Source organism: Lepisma saccharinum, chromosome 28 (genome assembly GCF_977018435.1).
Source record: "Lepisma saccharinum chromosome 28, izLepSacc3.1, whole genome shotgun sequence".
Taxonomy (NCBI): domain Eukaryota; kingdom Metazoa; phylum Arthropoda; class Insecta; order Zygentoma; family Lepismatidae; genus Lepisma; species Lepisma saccharinum.
Genome location: NC_139256.1, coordinates 23004156 through 23028406, shown reverse-complemented (window position 1 = coordinate 23028406; position 24251 = coordinate 23004156). Strand labels below are relative to the sequence as shown.

General features: G+C 36.0%; 1 protein-coding gene across 1 annotated transcript in view; it reads left to right on the top strand.

Annotated features, from left to right (window-relative positions):
- The first annotated feature begins 16215 nt into the window (after nucleotides 1–16215).
- The window catches only part of LOC145980852 (uncharacterized), a 70020-nt gene continuing 61984 nt past the window's right edge, over nucleotides 16216–24251 (top strand). The window contains exon 1 of the mRNA XM_083113934.1: nucleotides 16216–16321. Coding sequence (XP_082970060.1) covers nucleotides 16310–16321 — 12 coding nt within the window. The 5' untranslated portion in view covers nucleotides 16216–16309. The remainder of the gene's footprint in view (nucleotides 16322–24251) is intronic.

Below are 24251 nucleotides of genomic sequence, written 5' to 3'. Positions count from 1 at the left end.
GACTTAGGCAGTCAAGTTAAGATGTTCCTAAAAAATCTGGATCATCCATTAATGGTGAGAATGCAACCCATGGCTGACGTACGAGGAACAAAAGAACCAATCAGCTTTTAAAGATTATGAATCGTGACTATAATTTTTCTAGAGTTTCTAGGAAAGGTATGGAATACAACTAAATTCATTTCGAAGTTGCTTAAATGAACTGATAAATCACGAAGAAAGCAGTATATGTATAAACACAATACAAGCAACTCTACAGTTCTTCTTGTTCTGCGTGCCATGACGTTATGAATGGGAAAGAAACTACACTTAAAGTTAAAAAAGTAATTTAACCTTCTTTACCTTTTATGCAATATGTTATCTTCTTTACATATTCTTTCAGGGAAGTAATATTTCTAAACATCTCCGCCATCTATCGAGCGAAATGGAATTGTTAAGAAAATTGCAGAGAAGCAGGATACATAATTACTTTAAAAACTTGATAATAAGTACTGTAGCTATATTTCGTATATTACTTTCTATTGATACCTTTAACCTCGAATTTGATCAAACTGCATTCCTGTAGTTCACATTATCTAAAGTATTCAGATATCTAAATTACAAATGCTTAAGGATACTGGCTTAAAAATATACTTAAAATCCAATATCAACAAGTATTGCTTAAAGAATTACGCACTAGTCAAATAACCCGAGTTCAATATCCGATGATGTAATTGTTTCGTTGTGATTAACTTGAAAAGGCAGAAAGCATTGAAAACACAAGTAATAAAAATATTTCATCACCAATCAACCGTTTGAAATTCATGACAAAAACATGCATTAATTGGGCATTGTTCATTATCTACTACCTACACTTTTTCCTATTCTAACCCTGCATTTCCAGAAGCATATTAGAGTGTGGTTCAGTTTCCACTTTTGACTTTGGTCCTTTAGACAACCCAAGAACCGATTCATAGACTATGTAAAAATCATATTTCAACAACTGATTTGTTACTTAAATGCTTATATATTATTCTCGCGAGTTTTGGGAATATTACAGATGATTTCTGAATTGTATATTTAAAAAATTATTGCACAAAAGCATTCTTCCTACTTAAAAAAAGTAGTTCAATACAAGAAAAATGTTTGTGTCGTACATTGTTGTAAGGTTGTTTGAAATAACATTACTTGCTTTTTGAAAAAGTGCCATCTCTTGGATCGAATGCCAAGAATTTTGGTATTTGAAAAAGGTAACCTCTTCTGTAGGTGATCCAGTGTCAACCCTTTTAAGTTTTGATTGATTGGGCTGGTTTATTTTACTTCGCTTCTCTGTTACTTTTGGCTAATCGCGAAGATGAAAGTAATTGGTTATAAGATATAATTGATGAAAGAACAATCACAGGAATTCATGGAAATGACACAACACGTGCCCCACAGGGTAATATACTGGCTGTCAGTGCAGATGCCAGAGCCTTGCCAATCTGCAATGTGCAGTCTAGGGCACTGTTTCTCAACCGCCGTGCCGCGAGAGGTTCTCGTGAAGTTTGAGACTTGCAGCCCGAGCTGGAAACCTCTTGGAAATATGTCTTTTCGTTTGGCGTTCACTAGCGATAAGAGGAAAGCCTTTCTCTCCAGCAGGGTTGTTAAAGGTCCAGGAATTTTTAATAAATTCAATTCCGGTCCAGGAGGGAAAATCAGCAAGCCTAATTGGGTTCTGGACCGTAAAGAAACTTTCTATCTGTAAAGTACTGAAATTCGGTCCAGGAACCTTTTTCCGGCTCAATTTTAATACGGTCCACGAACCTATTTTCCCGCTTAATTGAAATACGGTCCAGGAACCTTTTTTCAATGAAACAATACGCAACTTGGACCGAATTTAAATTGTGTGAGAAAGAAGGTTCCGGTTCTGCAGAGGAACCCAAAGAACTCATTAGAATTGATGAGTTCCTTAAATTTTAACAACCCTTCTCGCCAGAGCTGGTGAGGATTCAAAAATACTGAGAGAGCATAGTCACCCGTACAGCCTCCAAATTTGAATTTTAACGGTTGGTCTTTCTCAAGTTGACAGAAGAGTGAAATTATAGGGTGTTCCGTAGAGGACCCCGGATTAAAAAATTAAATAAAAATACGGAAAATATCATGAAAATAGTTATATTTCACATATGTAAGCAGTAACATCTCCCATTTACTTATGAAAGACAATGTCAGGCATATGTCCACCCCTACTGAGTCTGCATGCATTTATACGCTCCACAAAACTATTGATAACCCTCTCGCAGATGTCTGTCGCTATGCCTCCAATCACCCGTAGGATTTCCGCCTTCAGTTCCAAAAGGGTTCGTGGTTTGTTGGCGTACACCTGTGATTTCACAAACCCCCATAAGAAGAAATCACACGGTGGAAGATCACACTCCACCTGCCAAAACCCACACCACAGAGTCATTCTCAGCGGATTAATGCATTTCACGCTCCTGGATTATTCGAGTATTTACGGAAGGAAACCACAACAAACGATTTAAAACAATTGAGGCTACATTAATCGCCATGACAACAGATACCAACATTGGTAAGAACAGGTCTGCCAACCTCGAAACAAAACAATACACTCGATTCAAATTCGGCGTCCTATACGGAACCATCCTTACTTGCAGCTCCAGCTGGAAACCACCTGGAGAGATGGTTTCGACTGCGATATCCTTTCGCTACAGTGGCGGTGCGCCATCAAACCATCTAACCGGAGGACGTATAGCCATCCAAATTTGGAGGTTGACGGACGGGCACAACGGCCAATTTAGTTAGCGTATGAATATTCATTAACAAATATATTGAAGTGGAAATATTTTCATTAATTGGAATTTTTGGGTGTCCGAAATGAAACATTCGAATGAAAATCTTAGCCTACCAAATTAATTTTACGATGTTGGCCAGATATACTAACGATTCCATTAATTCGAGTCGTTATCAACAAATTTCAACCATATTTTATATTTATATATTTTATATTTTATATTATTATATTTTTATATTTATATCTTTTATATTTTGTCGAAAAACCTACAGATAATCAAACTAATATTCTCTATGATTAACTCTACCATAATTCATTCATTAATATTAAATCCAATGGTATATATTTATTAATATACAGTAAAACCTCGTTAATCCGGACTAATGGAGGGATAAGTTGACCGGTTTAACGAAAGTCCGGATTAACTGAAATAACCTAAAAGAACAGTGGAAATTGCATTAAAACTCCGTCTATAGCAACAAAATAGTTCATTATGGTGCATTTAAAGGGCATAGGACCAAATACACTATACAGTACAGTAAAAAAATATAAGAAATACAACAATGCAGTGCTTCTAGTCACATTTAAAACCTTGCATTCTGTTTTTTTTTACCCTTTGCCTGACCGGATTAAGCTAAGTCCGGCTTAATTAAGCGGGTCCGGATTAACGAGGTTTTACTGTATAAATTTAAAAAAAGTAGTAAGCTATTTACGAGTAATATTGTTGGGATTGGGTCATCCACTTTAATAAACAATTTACAGGGCCTCGGGCTAAAGAAAGTTGAGAAGAGACACACACACACACACACACACAGATCCATTTGTAGAAGATATATGTTACCTTCACCTGACAGATTCAGCCCATAATTTTCTACGGTATATTGTTAGAATCTCTTATTGTGCACCGAATCATTTTTAAACAACATGAGCCACACTCTTGGTTTTCTTCTGGTAGTCAACTCCCCTAACAAAATTTATTTTCCGTAAGGTATGGACAGTTGATACGAGTCATATTTTACGTGACGTCACTACTTGACAAATATGACATTAAGGTACCATTTTCAACGTCTGTTTCCAAGTTCAATTACAGGCATGGCTAGCACGACAGTATTACATGTCTAAAACATTTCATTAAAATAACCATGATGTAGCAATTTTCGAAAAATAGTTTCACAAAAATCGAAACGTATGCAGGAGATTTGTTGTTATTAACTATTTTCCAATTTCATTTGCAATTAGAAAAATATTTAAAGAAGGTATGTCAATTTCAAATTTAATTATTGTATGTAGAAGTTGTAAAAGCCATGAGGGGAAAATGGCTGATTTCTAGCCCCTGGACGGAAACAAACGTTGCTAGGGAGTATGAAACGGGTATTTTCACCCTTTGAAAAAGGATAAGCGAGCGTCTCGTGCTCTCTCCGACGTGGTTTGCTTTTCAATGTAATGTTATGTGTGTATAGTCTCTAATATGTTACAAATATTGTATATTTTCTTAATAATAAACTAAGTAAGTAATAACTGTTTCAAAATAGTTAGTTGGATGTTTTGTTTAAACGAATTTAATAGCGACACTAAATCGGAAACGTCTCTTGTCATTTTCGCATTTTTAAACGTAATTGAAAAATAGGCTAATTGTTTTCCATCGTTCCCCACGAATTCCTACCTCTCCTCTGTAATACATTCTGACGCTCATACTTTGAAATCCGAAAAGTCTAGCATAATTCACCTACAGTAGTTTTCGGGGTGAAAATAAACTTTCTTTAAGTTTCCTAGCAACGTCCGTTTAGTGAACAACAAGCACCGCAAACTCTCTAAGTAATTGTATGTTATTATACCTCTAAACATTTAATTAAAACAACCACGATGTAGATATTTTCGTATTGAGTTTACCAATATATACGCAAGCAATTGTGTCTGGGCTGAAACTCCTTATGTAGATGTCACCCTTGTTTGAGGCACCTTTTTGAACCAGGAGTTGATTCATCTGTGTGTGATCTGTGAGAAATATAATGTATTTAGCTAGACAATTCAGAATTGAAGGAAACAATGTATGCTGCAAAAAAAATACCCCTGGAAACGGTTGCTAGGGACGTGAGAAAAGGGCATTTTGAACCTTAAGGAAGGGCTAATTGAACGATTATTGAATTTTCTCGGCCTTTTGGGAGAGGGGCGTCGTAATCGGGCATTTTTCGCCTCCGGGGCTTCCTTCATGGAGAACATTTATGTCAGTGAGTCAGTCAGTGGTGGGATTGGGGCTTTATATATAAAAGACTCGCGTACTTTCGACGTGGCCTTTGGCCACGTCTTGTACGCTCGCATGCGTGACATCGGCTGCGTAGTGGGCGCAATCATGTTATAGATGTGGTTCTTCATAGATCTTAATGACATTGAAAATGTCTGCATGTTGTATTGGATGATGGGGAACATATGTATAAGTTTGAAAAGTTTAGAAAGTAACTTTATGTGTTTATGGGCTCTAATAAGGTACAAATATTCAAACTATTATTGTATATTTTCTTAATAATGAACTGAGTAAGTAATAACCGTTTCAAGATAAGTAGTTGGATGTTTTGCTTAACCGAATTGAATAGCGACTAAATTGAAAATTCAATATTTACGTATTTTGTTATTTTCACATTTTTGAACGTAATTGGATAATAACTGTTTTCAGTCATTCCCCTCAAATTCCTACCTTGCCTCTGTAATAAATTCTGACGCTCGTATTTTGACATTCGAAAAGTCTAGCATAATTCCCTTACAGTAGTTTCCAGGGTGAAAATAAACTGTCTTTAAATTCCCTAGCAACGTCCGTTTCCATGGACAACAACAGGCACGGCAAGCTCTAAGGAATTGCATGTCATTATACCTCCTAAACATTTAGTTAAAACAAGCACGATGTAGATATTTACGCATTGAGTATAACAATATATACGTAATTGTATCTGGGCTGAAACTGCTTATCAAGTAGATGTCACCCTTGTTTCAGGCACCTTTTCAAAGTCATGAGTTCATTCATCTGTGTGCTATTGATCTGTGAGAAATATAATGTATCTCGACAATTAAGAATTGAAGCATTACCTTCTCTATCTGAAAGCCTAATGGCTTGCTCCGGTCACATGACTAAGCGTCATCAACTGGAGGCGAGATAGCCGCCATGTTTGATTTGCTTCTTCGGAATCAATGTTGAACCTTTTTAGTGAATGTGGGATTGTAATGCAAATTTAAGAACTGTAATTGAGTTTACATGACGTGTAAATATGCTCAAATGTGCAAGAAGTCTGGTGTGTAAGTGTTGTGTACTCAATTGCAGAGGCAATTATGATGAAAAAGGTAAGAGTATCGTTCACATTTCTTCAAGATGTTGAAAATGAGACATGTTTAGGGCAATTCCATGCCATTCGGCCCCTACGAAAAGATACAAGTTAAGTAACAAAGGTTTTATACTCATAAATAAATAAGAGTAATAGTTCATGATGTAAACATTTCATGTGGCCGGAATAGGAATGCAATATACTCTTAAATGTGTTCATGTTTTCTCTCTTGTCAACAATTTTTTTAAATTTACCCTGAATTACAAACGTTGGTTGACGTTAAGATACGTTGTTGCTTATGATTACAAATTAATTTCAAGATTTAGTCAACGTTTAAAATATACGTTCGTGTCTACAAGCAGTTTGTTAGTGTAACTTTTATGCAAGCATTCGATAACATATTCATATTATTTGCACAAATTTTCAGTTTCGAAATATGCTTAATGAAAGAAAGCTATACGACAGGGCAAAGTTGATAGATGTGTACATTTACATTCTTATTTTAGCTCGCTTTATGCTTCTTTAGGCTAATCGGAGGCTAATGGAAGATATGTCGTGCATTCAAATACGAGGGTGCGATGTGTAACAAGAACTTCGATGAAATATTCGTGTGTAAAATTATCTAAGAATATATTACTTATGTTTCAAACACAAATGTTTTCACACAGAAAGCATTTTGTTACCTAGCTATGTTAATATGAACTACAAATGTATTAAATTTAATAAAACTGTTTTATATGAACTGCTTTTTATCTTTTGTATTTGTGAAGCTTCGATGTTCGTAACTTTGATTATTAGATCAGTGATAATGTTTATTGTTTCATAATTTTTTAACATTCTTCACGATTTTATTAACAGAGTAAAGACAATGTGAAGAAATATTCCAAATGTTTATTTCCCAAGTGAACGCTAAGATCGAAATATTAATCTGCTTTTTCTTTTCAATGAAAATGTTGGAAACTCTAGTTATTGTCACAGATCTTACTAACTACAATGAAAAGATTCAATTTATTTATTATCGTTCAATAAGTCAATAGGGTCGAAATTACAATGTGACAAATGATTTACGTTTAGTCTTTATACGCAGAAATGTAACATTGCCCTTGTACCAATAACTTTCGTAAGTTTTTGTATTGAGATTGTATAGCTACACAGAATGTCTGCATTATCTGGTTGATTAATTTGGTAAAGTTATAGACAATTTAATTCATTAGGTAACTTGGAAAGTTTGCGGTCAACCTAACATGCAGGGTTTTGATTTAATCAATTGATTTTTACACTACAACAGTTCATACAAAAGGGGTTACGAGTTTTACTGTAGCTGACAAATATTCCCAATAATATTTTTCAAATATATACAATGTTTAAATTTTTCCGCCAGGAAGTTTCTAACGGTTTTCAACCCTTTCTTTGTGCTATGCTAGGAATTTTTTGTGGTGTCCATAGTGACTTCCTGAATGAAAATATTGGTATAAATATTCAATATTCTACTTTTCTCTTCTAACTAAATTCGTCGGGAAGGTAAATGCCAAAATTCAACTTCATAAAAGAAATAAATATAGCTTAATTCTCTATGATAAAAATACGACAAGGGATTTACAGCGTTAAGACGATCGCCTCGAGATGATGACGTCTTGACTGAGCGCTGTGGCCTGAACCTCAAGATGGTCTTGATTGAAGTAAACAATGTGTGCTGCAAAAAATGTCCGTGGCAACGGTTGCTAAGGATATGAGAAAAGGGCATTTTCACCCTTAAGGAAGGGCGGATTGAGCGATTTTTTAATTTTCTCGGCCTTTTGGGACGATTTCATGGGGGGTCGTAATCGGGCATTTTTCGCCTCCGGGACTTGCTTCATGGAGAACATTTATGTCAGTGAGTCAGTGAGTCAGTGGTGGGATTGGGGCTTTATATATATTGGACTCGCGTAATTTCGACGTGGCCCTTGGCCACGTCTTGTACGCTCGCATGCGTGACCTTCGGACACGTTGTGGGCACAATCATGTTATAGATGGGCTTCCTCAACGATCTTAATGACTGAAAATGTCTGCATGTTGTATTGGATGAAGAGGAACATGTGTATAAGTTCGGTTATTTGAAAAGCTTAGAAATTAACTTTATGTGTGGAAGTGCTCTAGTATTATACAAATATTCAACATATTTTTGTCTTATTTTCATATTAATAAACTGGGTAAATATTGTCCGTTTCAAAATATATATTTCATATAATCGAATTGAATAGAAACACTATATTGGAATAGCAGTATTTACGTCTTTTGTAATTTTTACATTTTTAAACGTAATTTAAAAATAATTGTCTTCCGTCATTCCGTGCGCTCCACTTCAAGATAGTTAGATATTTTGTATAAACGAATTCAATAGCGACACTAAAACGGAAAATCAATATTTTACGTCTGTTGTCATTTTCACATTTTTGAACGTAAATGAAAATAATTGTTTTCCGTCCTTCCCCTTAAATTCCTACCTCTCCTCTGTAATAAATTCTGATGCTCATATTTTGAAATTCGAAAAGTGTCGCACAATTCACTTACAGTAGTTTCCGCGGTGAAAATAAACGTTCTTTAAATTCCCTAGTATCGCTTTTTTAAGATAACACAATAAATATATTGTGCACAAAACTTAAAACCTAACTTATGGTGAAGGTAATTCTAGTTATATCTAACATACTATACATCAGTGTTCATTTGTGTTTCCTACATGAAAATTAAGGAAATATGTTATCTTCGCTTGTTAGATACAACCCATAATTTTCTACTGTATATTGTTAGAATCTCTTATTGTGCACACGAATCACTTTTAAACAACATGAGCCACACTCTTAGTTTTCTTCTGGTAGTCAATTCCCTTCACAAAATTTATTTTCCGTAAGGTATGGACAGTAGATAGGAGTCATATTTTACGTGACGTCACTACTTGACAAATATGACATTAAGGTACCATTTTCAACGTCTGTTTCCAAGTTCAATTACAGGCATGGCTAACACAACAGTAATACATGTCTAAAACATTTCATTAAAATAACCATGATGTATCGAATTTTGAGTACTAATTAAGTAAGTTATACATGACCGTTTATGTTATCTCTGGACTAAATATTCTTATCTAGATGTCACTATTGCCTGATGCATGTTTTCTAACTATGAATTTAATCATATGTGATATTGATTACCTCGAGGATAATAAAAATGTTCGAAGGCAGTAAAAACTCTTAACTAAGCACCGAAAGATACAAAATGCAAGTTACTTGAATTGTTATTATTTTCTTGGACACCATGTGTCGCCTCAGTCGAATATGACCGTATACATTTTTAATCCAGCATTGCAACATCTGCGCTTACATTAATCAGTGCGATTAATAAAAATCGAAACATATGCAGGAGATTTGTTGTTATTTTAGATATCAAGATTAACTATTTTCCAATTTTGTTTGCAATTAAAGAATATTTAAAGATGGTATATCAATTTCAAATGTAATTATTGTATGTAGAAGTTGTAAAAGCCATGATGGAAAAATGGCGGAATTGTATCCCCTGGACGGAAACTTACGTTGCAAGGGAGTATGAAACGGGTATTTTCACCCTTTGAAAAAGGCTAAGCGAGTATCTCGTACTCTCGCCTACGTGGTTAGCTTATTTTAAAAGTTTTCAACGTAATGTTATGTGTGTATAGTCTCTAATATGTTACAAATATTGTATATTTTCTTAATAATAAACTAATTAAGTAATAACCGTTTCAAGATAGTTAGTTGTATGTTTTATATAAACGAATTTAATAGCGACACTAAATCGGAAACGTCTCTTGTCATTTTCGCATTTTTAAACGTAATTGAAAAATAGGCTAATTGTTTTCCATCGTTCCCCACGAATTCCTACCTCTCCTCTGTAATACATTCTGACGTTCATATTTTGAAATTCGAAAAGTCTAGCATAATTCACTTACAGTAGTTTTCGGGGTGAAAATAAAGTTTCTTTATGTTCCCTAGCAACGTCTGTTTCCATGGTGAACAACAAGCACCGCAAACTCTCTAAGTAATTGTATGTTAATATATCTCTAAACATTTAATTAAAACAACCACGATGTAGATATTTTCGTATTGAGTTTACCAATATATACGTAAGTAATTGTGTCTGGGCTGAAACTCCTTATGTAGATGTCACCCTTGTTTGAGGCGCCTTTTCAAAACTAGGAGTTGATTCATCTGTGTGTGATCTGTGAGAAATATAATGTAGCTAGACAATTAAGAATTGAAGGAAACAATGTGAGCAAAAAAGAAAAGCCATGGAAACGGTTGCTAAGGACGTGAAAAAAGGGCATTTTCACCCTTAAAAAGGTCTAATTGAGCGATTTCTTAATTTTTTCGGCTTTTTGGGACAATTTCATGGGGGTCGTAATCGGGCATTTTTCGCGTCCGGAGCTTCCTTCATGAAGAACATTTATGTCAGTGAGTGGTGGGATTGGGGCTATATATATATTGGACTCGCGTACTTTCGACGTGGCCTTTGGCCACGTCTTGTACGCTCGCATGCGTGACTTTCGGCCACGTTGTGGGCGCAATCATGTTATAGATGGGGTTCGTCATAGATCTTAATGACTTTGAAAATGTCTGCATGTTGTATTGGATGATGGGGAACATATGTATAAGTTTGAAAAGTTTAGAAAGAAACTTTATGTGTGTATGGGCTCTAATAAGGTACAAATATTCAAACTAATATATAGTCTATTTTCTTAATAATGAACTGAGTAACTAATAACCGTTTCAAGATAAGTAGTTGGATGTTTTGCTTAAACGAATTGAATAGCGACTAAATTGAAAATGCTATATTTACGTATTTTGTTATTTTCACATTTTTGAACGTAATTGGATAATAACTGTTTTCAGTCATTCCCCTCAAATTCCTACCTTGCCTCTGTAATAAATTCTGATGCTCGTATTTTGAAATTCGAAAAGTCTAGCATTATTGCCTTACAGTAGTTTCCGGGATGAAAATAAACTATCTTTAAGTTCCCTAACAACATCCGTTTCCATGGACAACAACAGGCACGGCAAGATCTAAGGAATTGCATGTCATTATACCCCCCTAAACATTTAGTTAAAACAAGCACGATGTAGATATTTACGCATTGAGTATAACAATATATACGTATTTGTATCTGGGCTGAAACTCCTTATTATGTAGATGTCACCCTTGTTTCAGGCACCTTTTCAAAACCATGACTTCATTCATCTGTGTGCTATTGATCTGTGAGAAATATAATGTATCTCGACAATTAAGAATTGAAGTAAACAATGTGTGCTGCAAAAAAATGTCCGTGGCAACGGTTGCTAAGGACGTGAGAAAAGGGCATTTTCACCCTTAAGGAAGGGCCGATTGAGCGATTTTTGAATTTTCTCGGCTTTTTGGGACAATTTCATGGGGGGTCGTAATCGGGCATTTTTTGCCTCCGGGGCTTCCTTCATGGAGAACATTTATGTCAGTGAGTCAGTGGGATTGGGGCTATATATATATTGGATGGATGGACTCGCGTACTATCGACGTGGCCTTTGGCCACTTCTCGTACGCTCGCCGACGTGCTTCGCTTATTTGGAAAGTTTTGAACGTAACTTTACATGTGTACGGGCTCTAATATTGTACAAATATTCAAAATAGTATTGCCAATTTTCTTAATAATAAAGTGAGTAAGCAATAACCGTTTCAAGATAGTTATATTTCTTGTATAAACGAATTCAATAGCGACACTAAATTGAAAAAGCAATATTTACGTCCTTTGCAATTTTCACATTTGTAAACGTAATTGAAAAATAATTGTTTTCCGTATTTTTCCATCAACTTCCTACCTCTCCTCTGTTTTGAAATTCGAAAAGTCTGGCATAATTCACTTACAGTAGTTTTCCGGTTGAAAATAAACTTTCATTAAGTTCCCTGGCAACGTCCGTTTCCATGGACAACAACAAGCACGGCCAGCTTTAAAGAATTGTTTGTTATTATACCCCGAACATTTAGTTAAAACAAGCACGATGTAGATATTTTCGCATTGAGTATAATAATATATACGTAATTGTGTCTGGACTGAACCTTCTTCTTATGTAGATGTCAGTCTTGTTTGAGGCACCTTTTCAAAACCAGGAGTTCATTCAATGTAGCTAGACAATTAAGAATTGAAGGAAACAATGTGGGGAAAAAAAGAAAAGCCATGGAAACGGTTACCAAGGACGTGAAAAAAGGGCATTTTCACCCTTAAGGAAGGGCCGATTGAGCGATTTCTTAATTTTCTCGGCCTTTTAGGACGATTTCATGGGGGGTCGTAATCGGGCGTTTTTCGCCTCCGGGGCTTCCTTCATGGAGAACATTTATGTCAGTGAGTGAGTCAGTGGTGGGATTGGGGCTATATGTATATTGGATTAGAATAGATAGATTAGATTAGATAGATTAGATTAGATGAATGAAGTATGCTGATACTGCAATTAAATTACCGGTACATATGATAAATCAGCCGGCATTCATATTACGGGGGAGGGGTAGCCATTCCCTGCCCCCGTTCCGAACGCCCCCCTTGGGAACATTACTGCGAGTGTGCAGAATTGAAAGGCTGCCTTAGCTACGGCTCTAAACTTGATAAAAGCAAGAAAAACAGGTAATGCGAGCGAAGCGAGCAATACAATTTTAAGAATGGTGTTTTTATTTGCATAAAATTTAAAATCGAGGGGGCCAATTGCCCCTCTGTGCCCCACTAGAATCGATTTCCGTCCAAGGTTGAGGGGGGCAATGCCCCCCTGCCTCCCTGTGGTTGCGTCACTGCAGAAACAGTACCCCATTGCACGAAACTGAGTGGCAGCGTTTTCTAGGTCATTGCAAGATGAAACAAAGGCTTTCATGTGCCCATCCGTAAGCCACCCATTGCACTACATCACCTGTTTTCCAAGGCCACATCTTTATAATGTAACAATGCAACGTTTTGCGAGTTCCAGCATGTACTGACACCACAACAATCAAACTTCGAATGCGAGACTGACACCATTCACAGGCACTCTGGTTCTTTGCATATACAAGACAAACGCATTGGGTTTTACCTAGCACCAGTGAAGCCAAAGAACTGGTTAGCATCCACAGTGAATGAATGTTCCAGTTTAACGACAGACAACCCACTTTGAAGTGTAAGTACTACATCACTAGCATTGTCTGGGTCGATTAGAATATGTGCTTTACCTGAATGGTATTGAGGACGGTCGCTTTTTTGGTATGCTGATCCTTCATTGTTGCAAGAGTGTTCATTTGTTAACAATCGCACGAAAGGCAGATAGGCCTTGTTTTGGTCTCCAGAAGTTACTCAATGATTTTTTTTCCGCTGCTTTATTTTTAATTCGCCGAGCGGTTTCATAAACTAGTAAATGGCTTTTTGCTGCTTTCGCCACAGACGCTTCCTTGTTTGAAAGCTAGGAGCGGTGTCAATGAATTTTGACGGGCTGTAACGGACCGTTTGAAATGTTCTTGACGTCTGACTTGTTCACGTCCTTCCTTCTCTCTTCTCTTTCTGTTTTAGTCATCAATCTATCTGTACATCTCAATTTCTATTTTCCACAATCTCTTTATTTTCTCTCTACTATTCCATCTTCTCTATTTCCTCACTTTACTTGCGCTCTTCTATCTTCTACATCTCCTTCCCTATTTCGTTTCTCCTTCACTCACTCGCTTAGATAACGTTTTATTTATTTTTCACTCTTTCATCTCTTCCATTCTCTCATTTGTACTTTCTCTCTCTCTCCGCTACTCTTCTTTTCTCTAAGATTCTCTCATCCTCGTTCATTTGTTTATTTTGTTTACCTTACGTCACTTCACCACTTATTCTAATCGCGACGATGAGGATGAATAGTGATGATTTGAGCCCGGATTTTAGGCAAAATGCCTATTCGTTTCCGACGCTGGTAGACAAAAATTGAACACAAAAGTACACCGATCCGAATGTTCTTAACATTCTGAACAATAGGATGTTGCCTTTTTTTGCCTATTTCACCTTACGCTGCCTTTTTTGCCTCTTTTTGGCATTCCGACAAGGCATTTTTTAAAATTATATTTCTCTTCTTCTATTTGATTTCGTTTTTCAATAACCCTTGTTATTCAAATTATTATTTGCAAATACATTTCTAAAGATTTAAGAAGAATTTAAGTCCTTCTCTTCAATTTTTAATGCCTCTTCTTCAATTTTCACTGCCTCTTTCTGAAACTTGACTGCCTTTTTTCGACATACACTGCCTTTTTTCAATTCTTCGTTGCCTTTTTGCCTGCCATTTTTAATACTTTTCAGTGCCTGAACATCCGGGCTCTAGTGGTGATATTGATGCCAGGATAGACATATATGGCCGACACAACGTAATAGTAAAATCGTCGCGTTGTATTGAATTGAATTGAATTGTTGTTTGAAGTCCACTTTATGCACAGAAAGGCTAATCGGGACTGGACCTATAGTTTAAAGTTGGATCCGAACCACTATGTGTCTCCACCAGGTATCGAACCCGGTACCCCTTGATTACAGGCGACGACGCTACCACTGCGCCATCGGGGAGGCCTCGTCGCGTTGTAATCAAGTGGTTCCGGGTTCGACAAAATAAAAAGGAACAAAACTATTACAAGTAAAATGTACAAGAAAGAAATAAGTAATCATTTTTTTCTATCATACTGTAGTTTCACAGTGCTAGCCAATACACCACAGACGCTGACATGGATGATTATCAGATTAAAGAACAAGCACTATGAAAATTCCTTGATCGGGACACGAACCTTATAGGTCGGAGGGGAGTAAGACACCCCCCTTTTTGAATATATCCAAATTTCAACTTCAATTTCGCAATAAAATAGTAAATTATAACTAAATAAATATAATAAACACACAGGTGACACCTGTTGGAATGATTTACATAAGATGAAACAGCAAAAAGGCTAAAATAAGGTAGTGCCTGGGTGTCATGGTAGCTTAATTGGAAACCGGCCTGTGTTGTGTAGTGGTCAGAGTCGCGTGATAAGATTCCAGAGGTCATGGGTTCGAATTCTTGGTAAGGCACTAATGCGTGTGTTTGTTGGGATGAAAACAACACTCAAAAGCACATCACACAGACTTACAGGGCAAATATAATTTTCCGTAAAAAAGGGAGTTGGTAATGTCCGGAGGTTTGAGTCCTGGACAGGCTTCTACTTTTCGCAAATTTTCTTCAACAATGCAGAAATTTTCTTACTTGTAACGGACTTTGTTCGTCCAAATTATGGGTCCTCCATGATGTTGTAGTAGTTACCTGTGACCTTGCAGTCAGGCGGTACAGGGTTTAATTTGAAGGTGCAGTCCCGATTAGCCTATCTGCGCACATTCCGTCGCTTTGCTTCTCGTTTGGTTGATCGTGACGATGAGGATAAAGAACTGATGCAGTAGATGGGACACGCAGATCGAAACTTTCATGTCTTATTCTGGATTGATTGATTTGGTTTATTTTACTTGTCTCTTCCATCTCGTTTGTCCAATCGCGAAGATGCTGATGGGTGATGATATGATGAAATTGATGCAGGGACACTCACAAAGAACACCCATACCCAGGTTGGGATTCGAACCTGGAGTTCTGTGATAACCGCTCCGCCACGTGATCGGCCAGGACCCATGAGGTCGTGGTACAGTAACGGTGGCTGCAGAAAGAATGGTCACCATACTTGCACAAGTACAGATTACCCAGAAGGACTGTCCTTGTTGTGCAAAAACCGTACACTATCATCTAAATACGTGCATTCCTTAATCTACCTTGATGGCCGTGTTACGTCACTGAAACCATCCGCCATTTGCTTCGTTTACCCCGCCCTTCTTTGTCAGTTACATCATTACGTCCAGCAACGCTACGTAACGCTACGCAATATGTGTTGCATGCCTTGAAGCACGCACGTGAGAAAGATGACGACAGCAAAAGCAGCACTAAACGTTAGTGGGGGAAAGAAAAACAAACCAAATAATAGGGAAACGGAAGCCTTGTATATATTCTATGGGTCTTCGGTACTTGGGGGCATAAGAGAAAGCTACGACATACAGAGTAGGGAATTGGGAGTTGTCCTTAGTGAAAGTAAACCATATGATCAAAAGAGGGCTCTATATATATGGGAACGTAGAACACCAAGTTTCTGATCCGAATTCATTCCCCTTCTTGCACTGGTTTAGTGAAAGCTACAGGAATCTGCCCTTAGCAACATGAAGGCACTGGTATGTATGAGAAAGTAATTGATGTTAAGTTGCACGTTAGAGAAAACGTTTTAGTTGTAAATGATGTTTACGGAATTTGCTTCTTTTTTATGAGTTTCCGGTACATTCTGGTTTCCTCGACTGCAATGGTAGGAAGTCTCACCAGGAAGGCCTCAGGTTGATTGAAGGACTGTTGAATCGTCTTTTTGTTGTGGAAATGGTTGGACTGGTCTTGTGCTTTCGTTTTCGTCGTGGTTCTTCGGTATATAAGGGGCAGATTCACTAGAGAAACTGTCAAAGATGTGCAGAAGCCTTCACCGGCCACTGATGGTATAACGTTCAAGACTTGTACATTCTTTGGGAAATGCAGTATTGAGAGTCGAAGAGACATGAGACAAAACTCGTGACCAAGACCTAACACTTCGGAACTTGTAGACCGAGAACGAAAAAAATGCTTTGCAAAATGAAGACATACGAGTTCAAAGTAATGTTTATAACATAGATTAAAACAGCTTTACTGTGCCGCGACTTATCAAATTACCAACGGATGTACTACATGTTTATTTATAGACAGGCTACAGGTTCTTTTAATGTAAAAAAAGAATTCATTTAAAGTGATTTCGACAATTAGGACAAGAACAAGACAAAGTGACCGTGACAGACATTTGCTTAATTGATTTCGTTTATTTTACATCGCTTTTCTGCCACATTTGGTTCATCGCGAAGATGAAATTGATGAAGAGACAGTGGGATTCGAGCGACTTCAGGTGTAGCAGCGCGTTGTGCTAACCACTCCGTCATAACAAGACCCAAAGTCCACTTTATGCACAGGCAGGGTAATAGTGACTGCACCTACAGTGTAAGGTGTCAAGGAAGCTTTAGCAACAAAATTAGAGAAATTAAGCCTTTACGAGCGTGTCGTTCTAATGTATGGAAGACCGAACCTATACATATCTAGCCAAGATATAGAAACTGTGAAGGTGCCTCGGTGTTCTAACTTGTCGAGGGCGCAACTAACAAAACTCTTCTGGGTTCGACGTCAGTTTGTGGTTTACTTATTGTTGTTTTATTAAAGTTGACTTTATGCACATCACTGGAACCAGGGTTTAAAGAGGGACCCGAAAAACTATGTGCTTCCAACGCGGATCGAAGCCCGGGTCCATTGGTTATAAAGCGACAACCTTACGAGTAGGCCATTTTGGAAGGCCCGATGTTCGTTTGTTTGCTCCTTCGTCTAAATTATCATAAAACAGTCGTGCTGATTTCCTACTAATCAGGGGTCGTTAAGATGTGCCTTTCTCTCTCAATCTCCTTGTCCTCTTCTCATTTTCTATTTTTACTCACATTTACTCTTTATGTCTCTCTCCCGCTCTCTCTGTTTACTCTCATTTCCTTCTCTTTCTCTGCCTTTCTGTATCTCTTTCTCTCGCTTTCTTTTTCTCTTCTTCCTCTCTCTCTCTGTCCCTTTCTTTCTTCATCTATATTTCATTCTCACTTTTTCCTCTCTCTCTGTTTCTTCTCTAAATTTCCCTCTCTTTCTCTTTCTGTTTCCTTCTCTTGCCTTCTTTTTCTCTTTAATCTCTCTTTTTCTCTATTTTCAATCTGTTTTCTCTTTATCTCTTTCCCTGTCTCTCCTCTTTATTTATATCACTTATTCTGTCTTTCTGTTTCTCTCTTTATCTCGCCCTCTTTTTCTCTATTTTCCAATCTGCTTTCTCTTTATCTCTTTCTCTGTCTCTCCTCTCTATTTATCTCTCTTTCTCTGCCTTTCTGTTTCTCCTTCTCTTGCTTTCTTTTTATCTTCTTTTCTCCCTGTCTTCCTCTATCTTTCATTCTTGCTTTTTCTCTTTATCTATCCTCTCCACTTCCCTCTCTCTCTGTCTTCCTGTTTTTCTCGCTTTACTCCGTCTCTGTCTATTTGGTTCTCACATTTTTCTTTATCTCTCCTCTCCACTTCCCTCTGTTTCTCTTCCTTTGTGTTTCTCTTTCTTCCGCTTTCCTTCTCTCTTCTTTCTCAATCGTTCTTTATCTCTTTATGTCTTTATCTCTTTCTCTGCCTCTCCTCTCCCACTCTCAGTCTTTGCCTTTCTATCGCTCTATTTTCTCCTCCTTCTCACCCTCTTTTTCTCTTTATATCGGAACCTGGAAAACGATGCTAGGAGTAACAACATTCCGTTTAACTTCAGTTAGAATCTGAAAACATTGTTCTCTCTTGTATTATTATTTTTTATTACCATTTCGGAAGTTATTCGTCATTTTTCGAATTTTCAGACAAGACCGAGTCTTAAATGTCTCAATCTCATTCGAAATGCGTTTTGTTCCTTTTTCAATTCTGAACAAAACATGTATTTATAAAAAAAATTCCAAAACCACTATTAAAGGAGTTATGATGGATTTTCTTAGTTAGTGCATGAAGCGGTAGCCATCTTGGATTTATGACGTCACACAGACCTTCTGCCACAATTGCTGGCAAAACACGCGGTAGTACGTTATTGTGTACCACACTAGCAACATATTAACGGTAGTCATATATTCTCTTGATTCAAAAACCCACGGATTATAGAAATATTGACATATGCGCCTGGACTACAATGTTCTTTCAATATGAGCGTTTATCTCCAATGAAATTGAGGGACATCTTTACGTGATATTGGAGTTAATTTTGGGGCACAGATCGGTGAAGGTGAAGGAATATTCGGTGTTCCACCCCATTGGTGTATTCAATGAGAGCAAGGGGGCACTAGCTCCCCTGTAAAAAGAGTGTTTTCATTTGGTTCATTGTACTTTTTACGTGGAAAGTAAAATAAATGTTGTTCTCTTTTCAAATAATTCAAAATGAAGCATTGACATTGAAACATATAACCCTTTCCTCTCTTGGAAAGTGTTGATATTGATTTGGTTTATTTTACTTCGCTTTCTCCCACTTTTGGCTAATCACGAAGATGCAGATGAGTTATGGTGGGGTGAAACTGATATCGGGTCACTCACATAGAACACTCATGCCCAGTCCGGGATTAGATCGTGGGACTTCTGGCTTAGTAGCGTCAATGTTTCAGGAACCACAAGTTATACGAGTATAAAGCCAAAATTTAGTAGCCTGATGGACGAAACATAAATTAACTAAACCCGTCCGTCTGATCTTAAGGGACTGCTGCTGTACCAAGAAGAGTAAACTTCTCCAGCCCCTGCGTTGCCAAAACGTGTAATGTTCAGCAATACATCATCGTTGCCTTTATCACCATACCTTTGTATCTTCATGAAAGGATAGACCGTGTACAGAAAAAGCAAAAATTTAATATGTAACGCTGTTAAAGCTTTTTGACATATATTATAAATAGGGCCCGGAACTTTATGTGTTATGTACTATAAAACTTTAAAATATGTATGTAATTATGTTATAAAAATGGAAAAATATGTCATGAAAAATTAAAAATATGTCAGAAAAATTCAGAAGTATCCCCAGTAAAGCCAAAAATATGAACAACAGTACTTTCGAATGTCTCATTATACGGGATGTCAGTATCTTCCAGGCAAGATCGACAACGATGGGGGAGGGGTATTAAATGAAGTCAGAATCCCTTTAATCATATAAGGTAGTGGGAAAATACTGACAATATATTGTGAGGTTCACTGCAATTATCCAAAATGTTATTTGCTATTATGTCAGATTTACACCTTTGTGGAAAGTAAAGCATAATTGACAGCTCGGTATAAAAGAGGGGTATTTTTGTTCTGTACTAGTTGGTAAGAAGAAGACATCTGCTTTAATTTCTTCGTTCGTAATTTCCTTATCCTTCCATCGATAATATGAACTATCCGTTGTACTAAACGTACGAATTATAAAATAAAAATAAATAAATTACAAAATAACCGATTATATGCAAGACAATTACGAAATTATACAGAAATATGTCTCATTAAGAGAAAATTGAAGAAATATGTTGTAAAAACACGAAATTAGTCAAATATGTCAAAATATGCCTTATCAAGTTTGTCTATTTCGACTGATTTTCATCAGATATGTAAAGATCTAACCCCAGTATCCGATCTGATGCCAAATAAAATATATGTTATAACATAAAGTCCCGGGCCCTAATTATAAATATGGCAGGGGAAACGTTTTCGTCTTTGGTGACTGAGGGGAGTAAACAAATGACTGTCCCCTAAACCTTGCGGGTTGACCACGGTCTTTCTCTTATTGGTACGACTGTAAAATCGATCAAAAGTGATATCTCGGAAATTTATAAATACAGGGCGGCCAAAACAAAACTATACAAAACGAAGCGAAGAGTGTTAGTATGTTTGATAAGGTACATCTGTAGCATGTTAAAACGGAGGCAAATGCAGTCACAAGCGTGCCACACAATGCACTGCCCAGATCAGATGTTGGAAGCGCCCCTTGTCCACAAATTCAAGAATAAACCAAAACACGTCACTCAAGAAGTCTCTGACAACAACAACAGAAACATTCTGATTATTAATAACTGAGTTATTACAGCCTTTTTTTGTAAAGTTTTATTTGGGCCACCCTGTATGAATATTCGAAATTTTATCAAAATTAAATACCTACGGACTACGCTCTCTCTTGTACCTCCCTCTATCTTTCTTATTATTATTTCCTTTGTTCTTATTTTTCTTTCTTTTGTTCTTTTTCCTTTTTCTTTATCTCTCTCTCTCTCTCTATCTCTCTCTCCCTCTCTCTCTCTCTCTCTCTCTCTCTCTTACACTCCTTCTTTCTTTCCTTCTTAACTTTCCTTCTCTCTTACGAAGCAATGAAAAGAATCATCTTCTCTCTTTCTTTTTATCTCCCTCGCCAGCCTCTCTCTCTCTCTCTCTCTCTCTCTCTCTCTCTCTCTCTCTCTCTCTCTCTCTCTCTCTCTCTGTCCAAAAAAAGACAAGAGGGAGAGAAATAGAGAAAGATAGAGAAAGTACCCTTCTTTTTCCTTCAGAAGGGGAGGGAGAAAGAGAGAGAGAGAGAGAGACTGAGAGGAGAAAGAAGGAAGGAAAGATCTTTCTTTCCAACTTTCTTTCTTTCCTTTCACGCCTTTCTGGAAAGAAAAAGATAGAGAGAGAGAGAGAAGAATGAAATAACGGGGGGAGGGGCTCCAAATATTTAGGGGCGTTAAAAACTGCCCAGATTCTCCAAGACAGTCTACTCACGACATTAAAATAATGCAATCGGTTATTTTGTAATGTGATAACTTCAAAAATATTCAAACTAAAAATATAAAATTAGACAAGTTAAAAGAACAGTGAATTATCTCTTGACGCGATATCTATCTTCTCTATCTTCTTTATCTGTAGACAACAATCGATACCTATCCAACACTCAGAAATATCAGTGATACAATTATTATCTTGTAATTTATATTGTTCCAAGAATAATCCCCGCTTGCCTATGGGAACCAAAGCAGTTGAAAGCAATGTGGATTGACTTAAATCAGGTGATTTTTTTTTCAAATCACTAATTTAAATCACTTTAAATAAATAATTTATACAATAATGTACATAAGAATTTTGTAGATATCAGAAACAATTTTGCTGAAAGTACAATAATCTTGTAATCATTTAATGGTGATTATTAGGCTCTAAGATAGAAAAGTAAAGGAAATAAAATATATGAAGGGGTGAAGCTCCAACGAAAGAAAATCTAATGTGTAAACTGTAAACGCATTTAAACTTATCTTGATTTAAAATTCAACATTCAAAATTGCAAACATTTTGTTTGGAAAACTATACAAAATACTAATCATGTTAAACCATAAATAGTGTCATTATCATTAAACTGTAAATAAACTGTAAACAAACTATCATTTTAAAAAAATGTCAAAATTCATCTACAAAGACTATAAAAATATTTAAGTTTATATTTTAAGTTACAATTGTAGAGTACATCCAGAATGTTTTATTTTCACTGGAAGAAAAGTTACTTAAATTATTATAGTTTCATTAACACACTCAACAAACATTTACATTGTTGGTTCATATATACAGTATCAGAAACAGAAAAATGTATATTTACTTATAATTTTTTATTTGCTTTAATCAAACTGTTGAAATATTTTACAGGGCCATTTACTAGAAAAAGCCTTTCTATAAGAAACATGTTTCTATATGTATATGGTGCCAAAATCCATACAAGCAATTTTAAGCGTGTTTTTTAATATATATATATATATTTCTTTAGTTATATATACATATTTTATATATATATATATATATATATCGATTTAAATTTTTAAAAAATCAGATTTAGATAAAAGAATCATCAAAAAATATTTTTTAATAAAATCATAACTTCTATACACCCTGGTTGAAAGTTAATGATCCTTCGGTTATATCAGAATCAACCAAAGATACAAACTTGCAATTTGTTGTACCGAGAGCCATATTAAAATAACAACTTGACTCGACAAAGTATTTCAGGTTGAATTATTAAATCGATCTGATCGACTCAACAATCGTACCATTCGATTCTTCTGTTTTCTCCCAAAAGCCAACAGATATGAAGATGGAATTTCGTGAACAAAAGAATATGCCACATTTCTGGAAGTTTATACCTTGATCAATCTCTCTCTATGACAATAATGGGAGTCAAAGAATAGATTGTAACTTATCACCAGGAAACTTATTTATATGTAAATGCAAGTCTTCAAATTGTGCTAAAAACAAAGCTATTTTGCAAATTGTGGTATGTAGCTAAGCTTGGAAAATGCTACATTCCACATATTTGCATTACATACACCTATTTACATATAATTTTCATATTTGCCGACAAACATTCCATATTCAAGCTATTGGTACACATCCTCTTCTTGTCTTAGATACCAAATGGTCCCCTGTTCAACTGTATTCTGTTCGTCTTGTACTCTGTTTATTTTAAATCTTGACAATAGACGACGCATCTGTCATACTAACATTCTTGTCAAGAATAGAGAATGCAAGCTCAAGATTTCGTTCCGAAATCCATTGCTCTAGTCCTATTAGTTCATGCTATAGCCTATTCAACGCAGTTTCAGCCCATTCAAATCTGTCTTTAGAGGCAAAAGAAGGAGATTCACGTTTCAGCACGTAGAAAGTTTGGTAATCCATTGTTTTATCATAAAAATAAAGCACATTTTGTATTTGAATTTTGAATTACAATGAATAACATATAAGCCTAATTAATGCATTTCATTTTGTTTTAGTTATTGAAAATTCACAAATGCAAATCCATATTTAATTCCAAATTTTGATTAAAAGAAATACCTAAATATATATTTACACATCTAACACTTTCTTGGTGCATATAAATCCTTTCCCTCCTTATACAAATATGAATATTTTATGCAGTGAAGTGCAGATTAAATAATTAGTAGTTATCTCTATATGCCTATTTAGGAAAGTGCTAATAAAATCTTATGTAATTAAATCTCATTCAGACAAATTATGATAGTTACCTCGTAAAATACTTATTACATTTATCAAAATAAAATATTTATTACATTTATCAGAATAAAGTACTATATCTTAAAAGAGAACAGCTACTTTTTATCACTCAACCTTTACGCATATCTGAGTAATTAATGGCATAATTTAAATTATAATAATATTATCCTTCAAAATATGAATATGGTAGTTTCTGTGAAGTTCACGTGGAGTATATTCAGGTTATATAGCACAGCACCATCTGATTTTTCATTCGACTAGCAACATAAAAATATGAAAATCGTTTCAAGGTAAACATTAGCACTGATTTAGTTAACTAAAAGTTAAATTCTTTTTTTCAAATTATGCATTTTTTTCCTACGAAAGCTTCAAAACACCTGGATACAAAATGTAAAATAGTGATTCGTTTATCAGTCCGTTTGAAGACACGACATAGTTGGGGACTCTAATTAATTTGCACTAAACTGCCTTTTTTTCATGTAATTTATAGCTCTTTAGGGGTAATTAAATAGAACTTCACTTT